The sequence below is a fragment of the Cynocephalus volans genome, chromosome 12, assembly GCF_027409185.1.
Source record: "Cynocephalus volans isolate mCynVol1 chromosome 12, mCynVol1.pri, whole genome shotgun sequence".
NCBI classification, from domain to species: Eukaryota; Metazoa; Chordata; class Mammalia; order Dermoptera; family Cynocephalidae; genus Cynocephalus; species Cynocephalus volans.
In genome coordinates, this window is record NC_084471.1 from 81733991 (window position 1) to 81752352 (window position 18362).

The window sequence follows — 18362 nt, forward strand, 5'->3', positions numbered from 1 at the left end:
TACCAGCTTTATTGTGTAAGAGAAGATCAAGTATTAAATAGATTTATAGACCCAACTTTTCCTAAAAACAAAAGTTTACACTATTATTTCTGGCATTGTATTTGTACAACAGGTAAGCAGGCAACTTCAGCCGGGCTTGTCGGGTGCCCACGGTGGGTGAATTTGGTTAGTTATAGTGAAGACTGCATTGGAGGTTTCAACTCATTAGAATCTCACCCAAGTCCATATTCTGTGAGGTTTTCTCCCTCTCCCACAATCAAATCAAATCAAAGCAAAGCAGATGACTCCCAAAGCAGCTGATGTACTACAAGACATATGTGTAGGAGCTGGTAAATTAACTTCCCTCAAAGTTTTGGGACTCTGCTGTTCCTTCATATGAAAGAGAACAAAGAATTGTCTCCCAAAATAAAACATGTAAACTTCATTCTTCTTTCATTAAAATAATGTTTCCTTTTTTAGAACAGACATTTTCTTTGTGTTGGTACATTTCTAATTAAATTCAGGTTAGTGTATACTCCTGCCCAAATACCCCTTTAGAAGAGATTACAAGTAGGAGAGATGATACATGGAGAGAACCAGCAAAGTTGATACACATTACTTAACAGAAATGTGCAGAAATGTTAAAGCAAAGCGTTCCCCTACCTCAAATAAGTTCTCACTTTGAATAAATATATGGATCATATAGAGATTCCTATACTTTTTCTTTTTTGTAAGTATAAATCAAAATGATGTACAGAAAAATTGTTCAAGCTGATAAAAAGGTAGAATTGATGATAGGAACAAAAGATCACCAGTTTATTTACTGGAAAAAGTTATGCATTACACCATATTCAGTCGGTAACATAAACCAAGATATAAGAATGGATATATTGGCTTCTGGTTATTTTCTTAGCACTGGAGTGCCTTTTCCAACCATTGAGTGCATGATCAGTTTACACAAATGCAAGCACATAGCATATGGATTGTCCCATGAGACATTCACTTAGGATTGTCTACAACCAAAAAATTAAAATGAACAAGCAATAATAAGTTCATAAGGATTTTCTTGAATTTAAAATTAATGCATGTGTCTTTGAGAACATTTCCTTTGAAATCTGGATTTTTAAAAATAATTAGCAACAAAAAGGTTTCTTAGATCAGTCTTTTAGTCATGTTTTCATATGGTATTATCATTAGGTGGAAACACTTCACATCATTTAACCCCAAATGACATAATAATAAGACTGCAAGTAAATGTAGGAATAGCTGAATCATTACAATAATAATCATACATTGTACAAATCAGGGATGGCCACCCATGACACAAATGCTAATACTGGAAAGAAATACAATATTGGAATCATGTATGGTTCATCACATATGCATAATCATGCAAATAAAAACACTGAGTAGATTATAAAAATGTCATAAAAGATTTTCAAAAAGTTGTTTAATTGACACTAACAGTCAAACCATTGAGCTAAAAAGTTTTGTGGCAATGATGTTGTTTTTCTTTTTTTGGTGTGGCTGGCCAGTATAGGGATTGAAACCTGAACCTTGGTGTTATCAACACCAAGCTCTAACCAACTGAGCAAACTGGCCAGCCCAGCAATAATGTTAAAATGATGTAGTTTCCTCTAAAATATGCTGCACAATCATATCTATAAACCAAATGATTCGTTCTGTATCTCCATTATCACTGAATAAGGATTTTTCAACAAAATGATACTTCTCCTTACGTTACATTTTCTAATCTTTTTACAATGACTTTTTAGAAAGAAAAACATCCATTCACTCTAAGAAGCATCAGATTTACTTCTCAGTGTTTTCTTTAGGGAACCATAATGATCAGAGAATAATTCTGGAAGGAAAAAAAGTTAAAATAAAAATATGTTCCCAACAAGTGTTCTACAGCAATTAAATTCCAATCACAGAAACAATCTGGCTCAGCAGTTTATCCAGGCTTCAGTTTATATATGGCAAATTTTAAATATCTCCAGAGGAAAGGGATAAAAATACATTGAGGATTAAAGCCATGCATTTCAATATGGAAAGGAGACCAGCTATAGGTAACAATCTCCTTACATTCCTAATGGAGAGACAATCACAAGAGAAATAAGACTTCTATAGTATTCATATTATGAATATGGGAAAGCTTAGATGATGTGAAATATCTCATGCAAACATTTTATACTGCATACTCTCGCCCTTACACTAATGGCAGTTAATTGCTCCTTGTATTCCTCTTAAATAGAATATTACTTCTGGAATATCCTCAATTGGGGAACACACCTTAATATACTAAACACCTGTTTCAATTACACTTTGAGTAATAAGGACCAATGAAATGTCTAGATGAATCTTTCAGATGTTAATCTAATAGGATCAGGCTACAAATGCAATACACCAGGGACTATGGCAGTGTAGTTGGCATTTAAATAAAAATGAATTTAATTTCAGACACAACTCATCTGGGGGTATTACTACAGACACTGGAAAAGGTCACTCCAGAGCTAGATTGGTCTTGTATATCCACTGAAATTGATTTTAAGATAAAAAGTCACTTGTCAGTTTCAGCACTGATCGCACTATCTTAACTCCAGTTCAACACCTTTTTGAAGAACTATGTTCCCTTTATTTGAAAACATATTTTTGCAAATTTTTTGTAATCTTAAAAACAAGAGTTATTTCAAATCACCGTGGTTTATAAATAAACAAAGAAACTGGAGGGCAAGCTCTTTAAAATTGTGAACTTTATCCTTAGAGTTTCTTTCAAATCTAGTCCTACTTTATACCTACAATATGAAAGCATTTGTGGCATCCTTGGGTTGACCCAGCACAGTTCCTTACTGGACATCCATCGGCTTCCCCTGATGTGTCTTTCCGAGAGACAGATGATATATTTTGGCTGATTGATTATGACCATTATATCTTAGATTTGACATTCTTATACCAGCAGAAAACACATTTCATTTCTTCCTTTTCATGTTTTGTAATCTCCACTTGAGAACTGCAGAGGATTTTATTCAATATAGGATATTAGGAAATTTTCACATTCTTAGTTTATTGGATCAATGTTGCACACTTGTTTGAAACAGAGGAGTTATCTGTATAAGAATATTTCCCAAAGCATGGAAAAAACACATGCTGTAGATTGAAGATCCTTTTAAATAAAGATAAATGTTGAGAGGCATTTGCCCCATCTCTCATAGAAGGGATGGCATACCTTCTATTTCCAAAGTATTCCTGAGGACATTTGTTTTTTTAGATTCTGACAAGTGAGGGGTTTTTTAAATAGTAAAATTAGAACATTCTGGACAGCTTTAAAGATCCAGTGAAACAGGAGGAAAAACAATGCCAACAATCTTTTAAAGAAAAGTTTTTTACCAATATCTTGAAAAAATTAAGATTGTTATTCTATTCTCAGAGGATAAAATATTTTATGACTAACCAGTAGAACTTTAATGTATTTTAAAATTTAACATAAATAAAAGAATCATAGGGTTATGAGCTCCCAGAATTATAATACATTATTTTAAGATATCTTGCCACTTAACTTAATCCTTACTAGACCACCAATAATATCCAATTTTTAAAAAACAAATCTTCCTCCTCATTATCAGTTCCAATGACTAATTTCCCAGTGTTAAAAATCTCCTCTCTAGAGTTAAGATAAATCCTTCACACTGAAGACCTTCTTATTCTAGTCTTAGCTTATCTACAGCTGGTATCTATCATTTGTTGAATTCTCTCTTCTTGAAAATCACTGTTGTACCTTTCCTTCCCTTTGCTAAAGTATAATTTCTAAATAAGTCTTTTCTTCATTATTTAATAACTTTCTGTTTTTTCAAAATTCTCTAAATTCCTTTTACTGGAATCCAGAATGGGATATATGAAAGGGATTTGAAATCATGAGTTGATTAAGGATTCATCCAAGATCCTTTATGTCTCTGAGCACTCAGACCAAAAGCAATTTATTGCCTCTTTTTATTTTATTTTTTAATTAAGAAAAATCCTCAGAAGGAAAGCATTTCTGTATACTAACTATTCTTTTCAGTATTTTAATTGTGCTTACTTTTTGAAATCTACCTGGTTACTTTGCTAACCGCCCTTGCTAGTTACCTTTAATCTTTGCTCACTGTGTCTCCAATAATTAACCAGTATTTTTAGGGTATTCCTGCAGTTTATTTTTCTTCCCTATGGAGGAAATATGTCTTACTGAGATTCCTTCTTTTTGGTTCTCACTAGTTCTATAATTTTTCAACTGCCTTTCAAATCCTGATGTTATCTTTACAGGTACTGATTTTTAGCAATACTGCACATATTTATTCATTTTAAATTCCTATAAACAAATATAGATATGGCTCAGCTTAAACTATACTAAAGATGCCACAGTGTAAATGCATGGTATTCTCTCTTACTGCTTAGGGACTATCATCTAATTTTGTGCTGGAAAAAAGAAATTTATTTCCAAGTTTCTATATCTTCTTGGCAAAGTTTCACTAAAATTAATATTTTCATAGAATTAACATTTCAAAATAAGCATTTCCCACTCTATTAAGATAAAGAACTGAAATAAAACTAGTTTATAATAGACAATGATAACCTTTGTATTGGAAGAAATAAGTGTTTTGTATATGACATAGATTTTCACTGGGGTCATAAATCTAGAGTAAGGGATTAAAAACGCAGCACAGCACTGTGAATAGGCAGTACTGCCCTTAATTACATGCAGACAATACTTACTGCTGAATTCCCAGTTCCACCAAACAAAACTGACGAGGCAATATAGGAACATGTTCTGAGGTACTTTTTTAAAAAGGCATATTTCCCTCAGGCACAAACAGTTTTTTATTAAAAGTCAACTTAGCAGCTACGCCACTTCTCAGGTCCAAACACATGATGCTTGAAAAAGGAGGAGGAAAAAAGAAAAGAAAAAGAGAAAGCAGGGTGTGGGTAAGATTTCTTTAATTGAACTCTACTAAAATCCACGCTGTCTCAGGAATAGTGGAACCAGGCAGAGACAACAGCAATAAAATGAAGAAAACATGTAGGAACAGCAAGGCAATGCAGGTGGGAAAGAGCAGAAAGTTAGGCTGCTAGGAATAGGACTTTAGGAAGATTTGTTTTGCTTCTATTTCTGTATTAAAACCTGAATTGCTATTTTGGTGAAGATTTCAGTATCTACTCCAAGTTGCATAATAAATGACACTGTTGGAAGATAGCACTCAAATGAGGAACACAGAAACTCTGAGTTGCTTTGGTAATAATGACCACTACTTAAAAGGTGTATGACTGACAAGCTCCTGCAGTGTGCTTTATGACTTACTGTTTGGTCTTTGATGGATCACTCCACTAATGTGCCACCCACTGCCACTCAATAAGCTGGGTGGTTCCCAGATCTCCATTGTTAGTGCCCTACACTGTTAACTATCCTTTGTGTTAACAGTGAAGATCGTTTTTGTTTTGAAGAGAACTTATAGATATCATTACATGAAAAGGTCAAACCCTTATGGTTTTAAATAAGTTAAGGCTACCTGATGAAGACAAGGAATAAGGGCTAGGAGCAGTGTGTGGGCAGCACTTGATAGTTAAGGAGCCCAAGAGTGTTAGACCTTTCAGCTCATTTAGCTGTTTTCCTTGTCTATCAGATTATGTGCAAAACAAATTTTGCTATGAAATCCACTGCCTAAATCAAGTTGCAAAAGTCATCCAGCAGAATCTGTAAATGAACTACGACCATGTGTTATCTCAATACAATATAATGATTGTAGGCACCTGAGTGTTTGTCAAAGTAGACAATGAGCTAAGGTTTACTATCTGTTGTTTTTTGGCAAGGAAGATTCTTTATGAAAAAAACCTAACAACAACAAAACACACAATTGTAATCAAAATTTGAACACTTTCTGGGTAAATTAAATAACCAAAGGCTACCTTACACCTTACACCTATGTTATGTATATATGTTCCCATTTGTACTTGCTAACTGTAAGCAAGAAAGACTCATAGTAGGACCCTGAATGTGGGAGAAGTAAAAAAAAATTCTGATCATTAAATAGACACACCATTTTTTCCTTTCAAGTTATTCAGCCTTCTTTAACGTTGTCACACACACACACACATACAAAGAAGCAGCACCAGTACATCTACTCAACTGCAATTTAAAAAAAAATTAAAGATGCCATCAAAACTTGACTAAGTCAATGGATTATAACTTAGTTTCTTTCTTAGATTTACTTAATAATGTCCAGTGAAGAAAAAACTCTAGTTAAAAAAACAAAAACAAAAACCAGCAGTTAATGAGCTACTGATTAGAAAATAAGTGCATAAACAATATCAGTGTAGCAGCAAAATACAGTTATTGTTAACATTCTGATGCACCTCATTTATTATTTTGTGCAAGAAAAATGACCACAGTCTGGCCAATTCCAGATTTCAAACTAAATTAAAAGTTATACTTAACTGAGCAAACTATGCATATTTGAAAATAAATGAGTTAAATTCACCTCTTGCACATTATAGACATAAATCATGTAGCAAATAAAGTACAAAATAAATATTAATGACAAAAAATATCAAAATCAACTTCTATAGCTGAATTTGGAGGGTGAGGAAAGGTAATTTTACAATATATGAATTTTATATTGTCTTAGGTCTCTCTTATGCTATCGAGGTAAAGCCAGCCATCTGAGATACATGTTTCCTGCTTTTTTTTTTTTTAATTTAATTGAACTGTAGCCATTTGATTGCAGAAGTTTATCTGTGACTTAGAGAAACCATAAAATGTTTTATCACACCAGGGTCTGTGCTTTGTGTTATTCTTCTCAGCTTCTCTCAGCTTCCAAAATGACAGACATTAATCCAACTGTACATCTAATAACGGAGAAGAAACACCCGCTGGATCTTGGGCAGTATCCTGTGTGTGGCTACAAAATTCCACCCAGATGTTCGTCCACGGGAGATGAAGACTAGGGGTAAGGAGGCTTGGAGAGACAGTGGAGAGGGGCGCACTGCGAGCTGGAATGTGGCTGCTCCTCAGGGAGAGCTAGGTCAGGACTGAAAAGGAGAAACAAGCATGTCAGCAAGAAATGCATTTGCAAAGGGCCAGGCAAACGTGGACGGGTGAGACAAATGACTTTCACATGCATTTGAAAAACATGAACAGAAATTTTGCACACTAAATGGTTTAAATCTAAAGCATGCCAAGACAAGTGCAGCTTTTCAAAACAAGGCATAAAAAAGAAAAATGAAATGCGTTAGGGAAATGGTATATGAATTCTTCTCCCTGGGAGTCACCCTTTTCAGTTTTTGCACGCAGTCTTGTTCTCCTAGGTCTCTGGGTTAGCTGTGAGATTTAATTAGATCAGTTCTCTTCAAACTACAATGTGTATACAAATCATCCAGGGATCTTGGAAAAGGCAGATTCTGATTCAGTAGGTCTGGGGTGGGCCCTGAGATTCTGCATTTCTGTGATGCCGACAGTGCTGGTAGGTGCACCAAGGCTTAGCGTTTAGAGGATTCTATATTCTCTAGTGGATTCCAGATTCAACAGAATGATCAGGGCTGGCGGTTGGCTCAGCTACTTAGAGTGCAGTGTTGCTAACACCAAGGTCAAGGTTTCAAATCCCCATACTCGCCAGGTGCCAAAAATGGGGGGGGGGGGGATATTTTCTCTAAGGGTTCCCCGTACCTGCTTTAGCTTAATGGTATTAAAATGACTGAAGAATTTTTATAACATTTCCTATTTAAGTATATAATGTGGCCTTCCAAAGGACAGCCTCTGAGAGCCTCCAGTTTAAATAAACCTGTGCTCAGGCTCATCAATGTCTTGATGGATAATCATGAAGAGAAAGAAAAATCATTGAGTTTCCTAGAGTAAAACTACAAAACACATTTGGCTTCAGATCTTTTAAAATGTGACTAGCAGTGGTAAAATCATACCACTGGTATTTTTTTTTTAAACTGGAAAAGATTGGTATTTTTCTTTTTTTTTCTTTTTTGGGTGGCTGACCAGCAAAGGGATCTGAACCCTTGACCTTGGTGATACAAGGAGGTACTCTAACCAACTGAGCTAACCAGCCAACTGTATATTCAACTTTATTTATTAATTAACTTATTTTGGCAGCTGGCTGGTATGGGGATCCAAACCCCTAACCTTGGTGTGATACACTGTGCCCTAACCAAAAGAGCTAATGGGCCAGCCCGGGTATTTTTCTAAAAATAGATATTTAGAAATAGAGAAAACTCTATTTTCCCTTTATTAAGAAATTCACTACCATATAATTCCTTCCTCCCAGGAGTGATATTTGAGAGAACTATTCAAGGTTTATTATTATTTATTAATCTAAGCAGTTTTTTAAAGGTAATATCATGGGCCGAGCCCGTGGCACACTCGGGAGAGTGCGGCGCTGGGAGCGCGGTGGTGCTCCCGCCGCAGGTTCGGATCCTATATAGGACTGGCCGGTGCACTCACTGGCTGAGTGCTGGTCATGAAAAAGACAAAAAAAATAAAAATAAAAATAAAAAAAATAATAAAGGTAATATCATCATTGAAGTCAATGAAGATTAGTGTTAAATAATTTTAAATCTTTAATACTGAAATTAACCTTCATGAATAGCTCCTGAATTTTAATATAAAATTATGTAAAATATCTGATCTGCTTGAAGTTGTTTTTACTTCCCAAACTCTCTGAACTGTTGTAAATTTAGTTTCTTTCTTCTTCTTTTTTTTTTTTTTTTTTGGCAGGTGGCTGGTACTAGGATTGAACCCTGGGCCATACATAGTGTTACCAGCACCATGCTCTAACCAACTGAGCTAACCAGCCAGCCCTATAAATTAGCTTAAAAGGAGATTTGCTGTTCTGTACTGGTTAGGACAACATTTTTCCTACCTATTTTTAAAATGTGGCAAATAAATATGAGAGAACTGGAGTCTCAACAAAAGGACTAATAGTGCATGGTTTTATTTGTCAATTAAAAAATAAATGATAGAGGCTGGCCAGTTTGCTCAGTTGTTAGAGCACAGCCTTGTAACACCAAGGCCAAGGATTTGGATCCTTGTACTGGCCAGCACCCCCCCAAAAACAAAACAAAACAAAAACAAAACCAACTAAAAAATAAATAAATAAATGAGTAAGAAATCTTTAAAAAGAAAGAAAAAAGAAAATAATGGAAAGATTCATCCTTGACCCTCCAAACAGATTCAGATGGCCCAGGAAACAGTAGTTTATAGCTTAATCAGACAGACTTTCCCATGAATCCAAAAGTTTCTGTAAATCGTCACAATTTAGAAAGAATTTCTTTTTAGGGAACTAAACACATTATGCAACATATATTATGGCAAGTAATGCGGGTGGTCACATTATATAAGAATGTTGAAGACCTTATGCAATTCAATATTCTTCTTGATAAAAGGAAGACAGGTATTTTTGCTTGACCAGCATGTAGCAACAGCTTAAACATGGGTTACAGCTCACTTGGCCCAACACCTTGACATTATGTCAATCATGATGATTTAATTTTTTTCATTATTTCAGATTTCTTACAAAAAGCGAATTATAAATATTTTATAGTATTACTATTTTAAATTTGCATAAAATGAAATCATGCTGTGTATGTGTATTTTAACCTGCAAGAAACATATTCTTGGCTCACAGATTAAGAAATTATTTCTTATATATGAATATTTGATAAGTTCTAATCATTAAAGGTACAGAATAAATTCAGTTTCAGTTCTGATTGCTAAATATCTTCAGGAGCCCATGTATTATTCAACCCTTACCACTGAAGAGTTCACTTTTCAAGGTAGATCAAATTGTAAACAGTAAACTTAGGAAATATTACTAACATATAAAATTGGATATATCTTCAGAAAGTTTTTTTCTTTCTGTTTTCCAAGCAACCAACCACTAGAGAGAAGAAGAGACATGCTAAATACCAAACATCTCTATATATTGAAATTTTAGATCCAAGGTTGCAATACCTTGGGCATTCCTTTCAGATTATGATATCTATTTTCTATAAACAATTTTGATGATAAAGCTCTACAATAGAATCAGTCTGTAAAAAGTGTGTAAAAAGTTAAATGTGAGAAACGCTCTTTTATTAAAAAACCATACACCTTAAAAGTTATTTGAGTATATGAATAAACTGAGGGAAGAACAAAAAATTTTTTTCAAAACGAGAAACAGAGATAGAGAATACCTGACCTGAAATCACTCAACATTCTTAGCAAATTTTCTCATGTTTCTCAATTCAGAGAAAAAGAGTCAATGCAGGTGATTTAAACACTCTCTTACTTTGCTCTTCTCAGTGTAATTAAAATGAGGGGGGCCCTCTCCTCTGCAGTGTAGCCATGTAAGGTAGCAGATAGGACAAAGGGTGTTGGAGTCATTGGGCTCTGCTGTGTTTAGGACATGTGACCCCGGATGAGTCATTTCACCTCCCTAATCCTCAGTTTCCTCATTTAAAAATGGGTGTAGTAACTGTGCTTACCTTATGGGAGATTGTAAAGATTAATGTGTGCAGTTAACTTAACCCTTCTCTGGTACATAGCACAAATTCACATGTTGGCCATATGTCAGCTTTTCTGCCAGGAAGGAACATAGTGGGCATGAAGGCATTGACTTCAATGATTTTGGCAGTGGGACTGGGGGGACAGGAAGCCAGTCATAATCCCAGCAACTTTGAAAAGGACAGTCTTTTCAGGTCTATGTGCATTCAGTCATTTCTTTGTGGGGACCACAATGAGGAACCACGGAACTCTGCCCTGGACCACGCTGTGTGTGTGTGAGTAGAAACTAGAAACAATTGTAATTCATTAAACTGGTCTTCTTTAAAGTGAATCATCCCTGTGGAGGTAGCCAACAACTTAAATTCCATAATCTCAGAAGAGATGGAACTGGGCCACGTAACCGTTTAGTCGAACTGGTTCTCAAAAAAAGCAAGGTGAAATAAAATTAAAATTAAAACATTCTCCTCCCAGTCTTTGCATTTCCTATCTAATCAAAACACTTAAAACAGTAACCTCCTCCACTTTTTGCCCAAGCAAATTAGAGAGGTTATGGAAGAGACTGTCACTCTTTGTCTTGGGGAACGGTCAGGTACTAAGAGCAGTTAGTACTGATAGCAGATATTGAACAGACACTACAGGCCAGGCCTGTGCCTCACTGAATTCCCCCAATACCTGTTCTCAGCCTCACTTTACAAGTGAAGAAACAGAATCTTAGCCAGCAAAAGCAGCTTTCCGAGATTACACAACTTGCAGGTATTCGAGGTGGGATTCAAACCCAAGCAATCTGACTCCAGAGCTCATTCACTCATTCACATGATCAATATTTATTGAACGTCTGTCGTGAACCCAGCACTGTCCCAGGCCCTGGGGGAGGGTGGGGAACGTTTTGTAGAGAATGGACTGTAAGTTAAGAGCCCATGTTCTTAACTGCTACACATGTAGAATCCCACTGAGATGGGTTTGAACATTTATAGTTAGATTCAGTTACATAATTGAAATTATTCTATTATTATTACATAATCATTATCATCGATTATTATTTCTAATTGAAATTACTGCTGTTATAAAATGGTATTAGTATGTTAGCCAAGAATATTTCTGAAATAAAAGCCCTGTTGCTGGAAGTGGTGGTAACAGCCAACTAAGAGACCTCAATTGGGAGACCTTGGCTGGCGACCTATTTAATAATGTACCTTTTTCTGCTAACTCCATGTTCCACTTGCACAGCTGGCTGCACAACTGGCTTGGAGACCACATCACATATGGGCTTTAGTTGCCACTGTGTTTCTTTACTTGGGGTCCACAGCTCCCCTGCCTTGAACCCATGACCACATGTAGCCTGCTACTGACGTCTATTTCCAAGAAACACATGGAAATATGTTTGGGCCTGCCCCTCCTCAAAAGAAGCCTTCCCCTGGTAGGAGAGCAACAAATATGTTTTTAAAAAGGAGAAAACAATGAGCAGACTATAAAAACCACAGCCAGAATACAAAAGCTTGGCACTATCAGAGGCCACGTAACTGGAGATCGTGTAGCCCATGAAGATGAGGTCTGAAAGGGACACTGTGATGCTGTGTGGAAGTTCACCCAGGACGAGGGTAAATTCATGACTGATTTAGAAAGCTTTCATCTGGAAGAGGAATTGTCAGCAAACCTGCCAGTTCAGTGTCCAGGGAGTGTGCAAACCTGCCTTTAAAATTCTTCAGTTAATTTCACATAAAAGGCACTACCACTGCAAATATTCTCTTTTGAATGCCAATTACAAGGTTTTTCTCCACCTTTCAAATTCAGTTTTTTGTTTTCATTTGTATTCATTTATTTATTTATTTATTTTGGTGGCTGGCTAGTATGTCAAATTCAGTTTTAATGAGGGTACTGAGTAGACAGAAAATAGAAAAACCTTTACAAAGCTGTTCTGGAATAAATGTTAAATATATTTTATATCTAATTCTTTATATTCTTCCTCTTTGTTTGCCTGAGAAATATATTTTAGGACAAAAGACAATTAAGAGAAAAAGAAAAGTAGTACAAACATCCTAACAATTCCACATTTTACATTTTGGAAGGTAATGAAACACTGAACTAATCCAAGTATTTACTCACACAAGGCAGCTGAAGGCAGCCTTTAGTCTACCAGCTAGTGGCCAGTAAAATAAACTTTAGCTCTCTTGTATTCCCAGTGGAAACAAATAAACTTCAGGTATTCAAGGTGTGTTTATGTAGCCCATATTTGAAATAAAATATAGCAAAATATAATTGTGTACAAGCAGTTGGAAAGGGGAGCTTGGGGGGCCTGTGGATGTGACATGCAGCTGGGTGGGAGGAGAAAGGACGTCTGAATTTACCTGACAGTCGGGCAGTCTTGCCTCCCGGCTAGTTGTGAGCACTGTGGCGGTACGGAGGCAGCAGGCTGCTGACAATCTACAAGAAACTGATAAATTAGACATGTATACAAAGAGATGACACAGTAAGGTGTTAGTAACAGCAACTAAAGCAGCTGTCTGAGAGATTTAGTGAGGAATGTGCATTCACACAGAAATATCTTCATTAAGCTTTTTTCTCCCTGAATGGTGCCAATAGAAAAGATAGGCCTTTTTTCCTAATTAAATACAGTATTAAAAATTAGCGACACAAAATTAGTAGCAAGATTTCTCAAGTACATTAGGACATATGTGGCTATTCATATTTGTTATTTTGAAACACCTAAAAATAAAGGCTCTATTAATATAATGAAAGATCTATAAGTTCTGAACTTGGACATGATGGTGGGTCCTTGCTTATTAGCACTTAGATCTGCTATTCCAAAATGGAATATATTGTGATAATTGACTTTATTGTCAGGACACGTGGGCACACTGAGGAACACTGAGAAAAGCATGCAATACACTCTTTCCCATGATTAATAGACTGCTGTTGGACAAGGAAATCATCATTACAATTTTCTTAAAATTGATCTTATATATTAAAAATAAGAATCGTTAGCAGAAATCAGAATGTTTATTATATAGTAAATTGTTAGAAATTTGGACTGATGAAGAAAGGTAACCTGAATTAATGGGAACTTCACTTCTTTTTTTTTTTTTTACTACTTTAAAGTCACATAATATAACTCAGAGTTAACAAAGTGCTAGCTAGTAAAAGCCATGCTTTAGGTGATCGGTTATGTTAATCATATACTCCAAGAAAGACCTTGTACTTGGTATTCTAAAACATCAAAGACTGGGTCTGTTTACTGATACCAGGTTGATTGTACTAGAATCACCCAAGAAGCTGGTTAAAATTCCATACGTTATATTTCTGCCTAAAGATTTTTGCAAATAAGTTAAAATTAGAGTTAGACTTAAAAAGTATTCTTAAATAATTGAAATGTTTCCTCTTGCTAACTGCTTAGATTAAGTATTTGCTTAGCAAACCCTTTCCCTATGTTACATAGATAATATTTAAGCCAAATTATCACACATTCTGGATTTATAGATTTGAATCAATGAGGCTCTACCAAAATTTACATTTAAAAGCTTGTATATAAATATCACTAAAGGCAGTTTATTCTGTTATAACAAAACCTGCCTGTATAACTCCAGAACACCAAAATTCATGAAAATTGCTAATGCTTTTGTATAGGACATTAGAAACACACTAACCCTGTCTGTGATGCAAAGTAGAATATATTATAAGGCAAGCTTGGTTTGAGTTCATTCAAAAGAACATCACTATTGAAGGAACCCTTTTATACAGTGGTCTTCATTGTAAGAGTAACTTGTTAATTATTGCTTATTAATAGGAATGAGGAGACCTGATTCTTGATGAGTACCTGGTGTTCAGATTATCATACTCAGTAAAAGTCTTTCAAATGTAACATTCTGTTTTCTCAGATTTGGGAGATTTTTTTTTTTTTTTTTAACTCTGTTTTCCTATTTTGCAGCTTGATTAGCTCCAATGATTCCCTTTTGTAGAAACTCAGAGCCTCAAAGATGCATTCCTATGCCTTTTTAAATCTTGTCTACTCCTTTTATCTCTTCCAACAGCTTTCCAACCTGAGTGGTAATTTAGGAATGTTTTTCACTAATTTAGATAACCATTTTAATGAAACCACAAGACATGCAAGTTTTATGTTAACCAAGTGTGTGCTGCCCTCCTATGGTGTATTGAGTAAGTGCAATGGTTGCAAATAAACACTTGGAAAACCACTCTGGAATCTTTTTCTTACATTGCCAGGTAGGTATAAATGAAGCTCTTCTAAAGCAGAGTTTTGGCCTCTGTGGAATGGCAATCTTAGAATTACAGTAATTAGAGTTTTAAATTGGCTTAAATCTTTTTTCATATCTCATTTACAGCAGAAATAAGTTTTGCCCATGCAGTTATGGATTATTATTCATCCAAAATATACTTTGTGATAAAATTTAGGAGCCAGATAATAAGGACTACAATGTAGACCCTTGTTTTAAAAAAAATTTTTTTAAAGATGACCGGTAAGGGGATCTTAACCCTTGACTTCAGTGTTGTCAGCACCACGCTCTCCCAAGTGAGCAAACCGGCCATCCCTATACAGGGATCCGAACCCGTGGCCTTGGTGTTGTCAGCACCACACTTTCCCAAGTGAGCCACGGGCCAGTCCTTACAATGTAGACCCTTAATGAATCGCTTCATATGTAGTAGATATTTTTTACATTTGTAGTGAATATCACTTTTTCCTTCTTTAGAAGTAACATCACCTTTAGCTTATTATTTCGCATTGCTTACTTATAAGAAGCACTTAGCTAAGTGTTATCCTTAAAGAATAAAAAGTAAATTCTATAGAGAAGATAGTAATAGATGAAAAAAACAGACTAAAAAATAGCTATATTGCTCTGACACTTTCTTCTAAATCCCTTTTTTTGGGTCTACAGCCCTCCAGTCACGTTCACTTCTAGCCCAGCTGTGCAGCGATGTGCCTGCCTGTACTTTGTATGATGAAGGGGGGTGGGTTGGGAGACAGAGAAAATCCCAGCTCTGAGATGCTGTGGGCTCTGCTGGATCTCTCCTGCTCTGTCTAGGATCTGCTCTGCTAGACTCACTCTTAGAGGAAGTAGGCTTCATCTCATTGCTTTAGAGGGCATAAAAGATGACGATTATGTGACCTGAGGAGCAGGCACTGTAGAACTCCCACAGCCACTGCTGTTATTTGGCCACCAGGATCTGTCTCGGCCATTCAACAATCAAGTCACTAAATTCCTATTATGTGTCAGAAACTGTGAGAGGCAGTGGGGACAAAAGATAAACAAAGAAAATATGGTCCCTTCTTGATTGAGGAAGTCAAGCACACTCAGTGAGCAATCACAACAGAATGTCATGACGATGGTGATGGTGATGATAACAGCACTAATATCATCACAATGATGATAACCTAGCACTAATTTATTGCTTACCATGTGTCAGGTGCTGTGTAGGCACTTAATATGCATGCTTTCCTTTAATCCTGTTTTATTAATCCCAATTTACGGATGAGGAAAGACGGACTTAGGTTAAGTCACTTGACAAAGTCCACTAAGAGGTGGAGATGGGATTTGAATCCTGGATTGTATGATTCAAGGAATGAACTGAACTTGCAGATATATCACTGTAATGCTTCCTATGACAGGGGAAGTGTAGGGTATTATGGGATCTCATAGCAAAGACTAACTAAATGAAATTAGACAAAATCTAACTAACTAAACCTAAAATCTGAGTAGTTAAGCAATGCTTCCTAGAGACTGTGGCATCTAGGCTGACACCTAACAAAATGAGTTAGCCAAATAACTTAGCAACTACAAACTGTTTATGGCCACTCCTAAAAGTGATAAGATATTTTATCATAAAATTAAAGTGTTTACTTGAAATGATCAGAACTGAATTAGTTAATAGGACAGAGGCCTGAGAAAGGTCACAGTGTACTCAAGAGATTGTCAGTGGCTCAAGGGCAGGAATGAATAAGAAATATTACAGCTCAAAGCATCTGTAGTTTGTCTTGATATGCAAAGCAAGAGTACCCTGTTGTGACGTTCCTCCATAAACAAAGGCCTCAAGTAGAAAGGAAGGTGAAAGAGAAAGGAGGGTAAAAGGAAAAGAAAGGAGGCAAATATTTGCTGACTCAACATGATGCAATCTTTCCTATGAACTTTACGATCATTATCTCTTTTAAGTCTTAGCAACACTCTGGAGTTTTTTATTTTCACTATTCCTACAATAAGGAAGGTAAGTATTTTTGATATATGGGTCTATATCAAAGTCTCATATATTTTGATACTATTTTTTTCTATATGATTTTTCATGATCTCTCCCACCAGAAACAAACACAGAGCTCGGCATTACAGTGGATGCTCCAAAAACTTCCACTGGTGCAATTAATCCGTGGCCACTATATATATATTAACCCGAGGTCACACAGCTAGGAAGTGACTGAACAAGGATTTAAATTGGACTTTTCTGATGCTAAGGCCTGTTTTCTACTCACTACTCTGGTTGCCTTTCAAATTGACTCTCGCAACCTCCAGAAAATATCAGGGTCATAGAGTCAAAGAAACATAAGAACTTCACCAGACAGTTAAGATACTGATTTGAAGGAAACCAATTAGCTCAAAAACAGAAAGCAAGATGAAGGATACAGGAATGGGGATAATATCCAGTCTTTAAAAAGAGGTGGCAGGGAGAGGAAGTCTTGCCATATGGCATCCCTCAGGCTTCTACTATTTTTATACTTTTCAGTGTAGCTTAGAAAATTAACCAGTTTTCTAAAAGTCAATGCCTTAGGGAGTCCAGGAGCCCACTGGTGGCTGTTATGGGAGGGAGAGCCTCATGTGGAAGGCGAGAGGGACCATTTCTATGTTTTGCTCTACACCTGGTCCACACAGCAGTAGTGACAGCTGCTCTGTGGACACCACACGCAGGCAGGATGGGCAGTGGGCTGCAGAGGTGGCTTCCTTAGTTCCCAGATGCTCTGCAGGAGGCACAGCAGCAGCTCCTCGTGGCAAACAGTGTCCTACAGCAAGGCTTGCCCCCCACTCCCTTGTTTTCCTAACTTGAGAACCAACACCTCCCTAGCTCTTCATCAGACTGCATTTTCTATACCACTTCTCCTCCCTTCATGATCATGGACTCTGCCAGGTGCTGCACACAGTCCCAAGAAAACAATTTCTGTCCACTGAGTGTTCCTCAGGCCAAATGATCCAAGTTCTTCTTTATAAGCCACAACGTCAACTTCCCTTACTCTCCTCCTTGCCCTCTGAGCTTGTCCCAGATTGTGTACCTCCTTCTAAAAATGAGGTGTTCAGAAAGGACATTATGTCTGATAAGACATGACTGGTGAAGAGTAGAATGGCACAGTGTGGTCTTATCTGAGACATCCCAATTCTCTGAAAGCAGCAGAAACCTGAATGGCCTTTTGGGGCAGCCACATCACACTATTTCATATGGAGCTTACTTTGTTTACAGATGGTGCTATCAAGTTATGTTTTCTCCAAACTGTGTTTACGGTGTTTGGAATTTCAATGTAATATTTCATATACTTTTAACTTTATTTTTATCCCTAATACATTTCACCCTTTCCTACCCAATGCCTCTTTTGGATCCTATTCTGTCATCTAGCATGTTTGCTTCCTTTCCTATTTGTTTCTCTCTCAAATTGAAAAATGTGATAATCATGACCTTGATATCTTTATTGAAGATTAGCAACTAATAATAGGGCTGGGCTAAGTACAGACCATGTGTCATAAATATCAATCTATGAATTTGGACCATTTACATATCATGCAACCAGGTATGAATCCAAACAATCATTTTATCACCATTGATTTCTCTATCTGTCTCAAAAATATTACAAAATACCTGGTTGTTTGCCAATGTTTAGATATGTTAT

The 18362-nt window shown here is 36.3% G+C and overlaps 1 protein-coding gene across 4 annotated transcripts in view; it reads right to left on the reverse strand.

Moving 5' to 3' along the window:
* Nucleotides 1–6490: 6490 nt before the first annotated feature.
* Nucleotides 6491–18362, reverse strand: part of BICD1 (BICD cargo adaptor 1) — a 208641-nt gene continuing 196769 nt past the window's right edge. For 2 of the 4 annotated variants that reach the window (XM_063075075.1, XM_063075074.1), the window contains exons 9-10: nucleotides 12838–12913; nucleotides 6491–7035 (exon numbers count right to left, since the gene is read on the reverse strand). In XM_063075075.1, coding sequence (XP_062931145.1) covers nucleotides 6948–7035; nucleotides 12838–12913 — 164 coding nt within the window. In that variant the 3' untranslated portion in view covers nucleotides 6491–6947. Of the gene's footprint in view, nucleotides 7036–12837; nucleotides 12914–18362 lie in introns of those variants that run through there. The other 2 variants (XM_063075076.1, XR_010021334.1) reach the window with 2 other exon arrangements.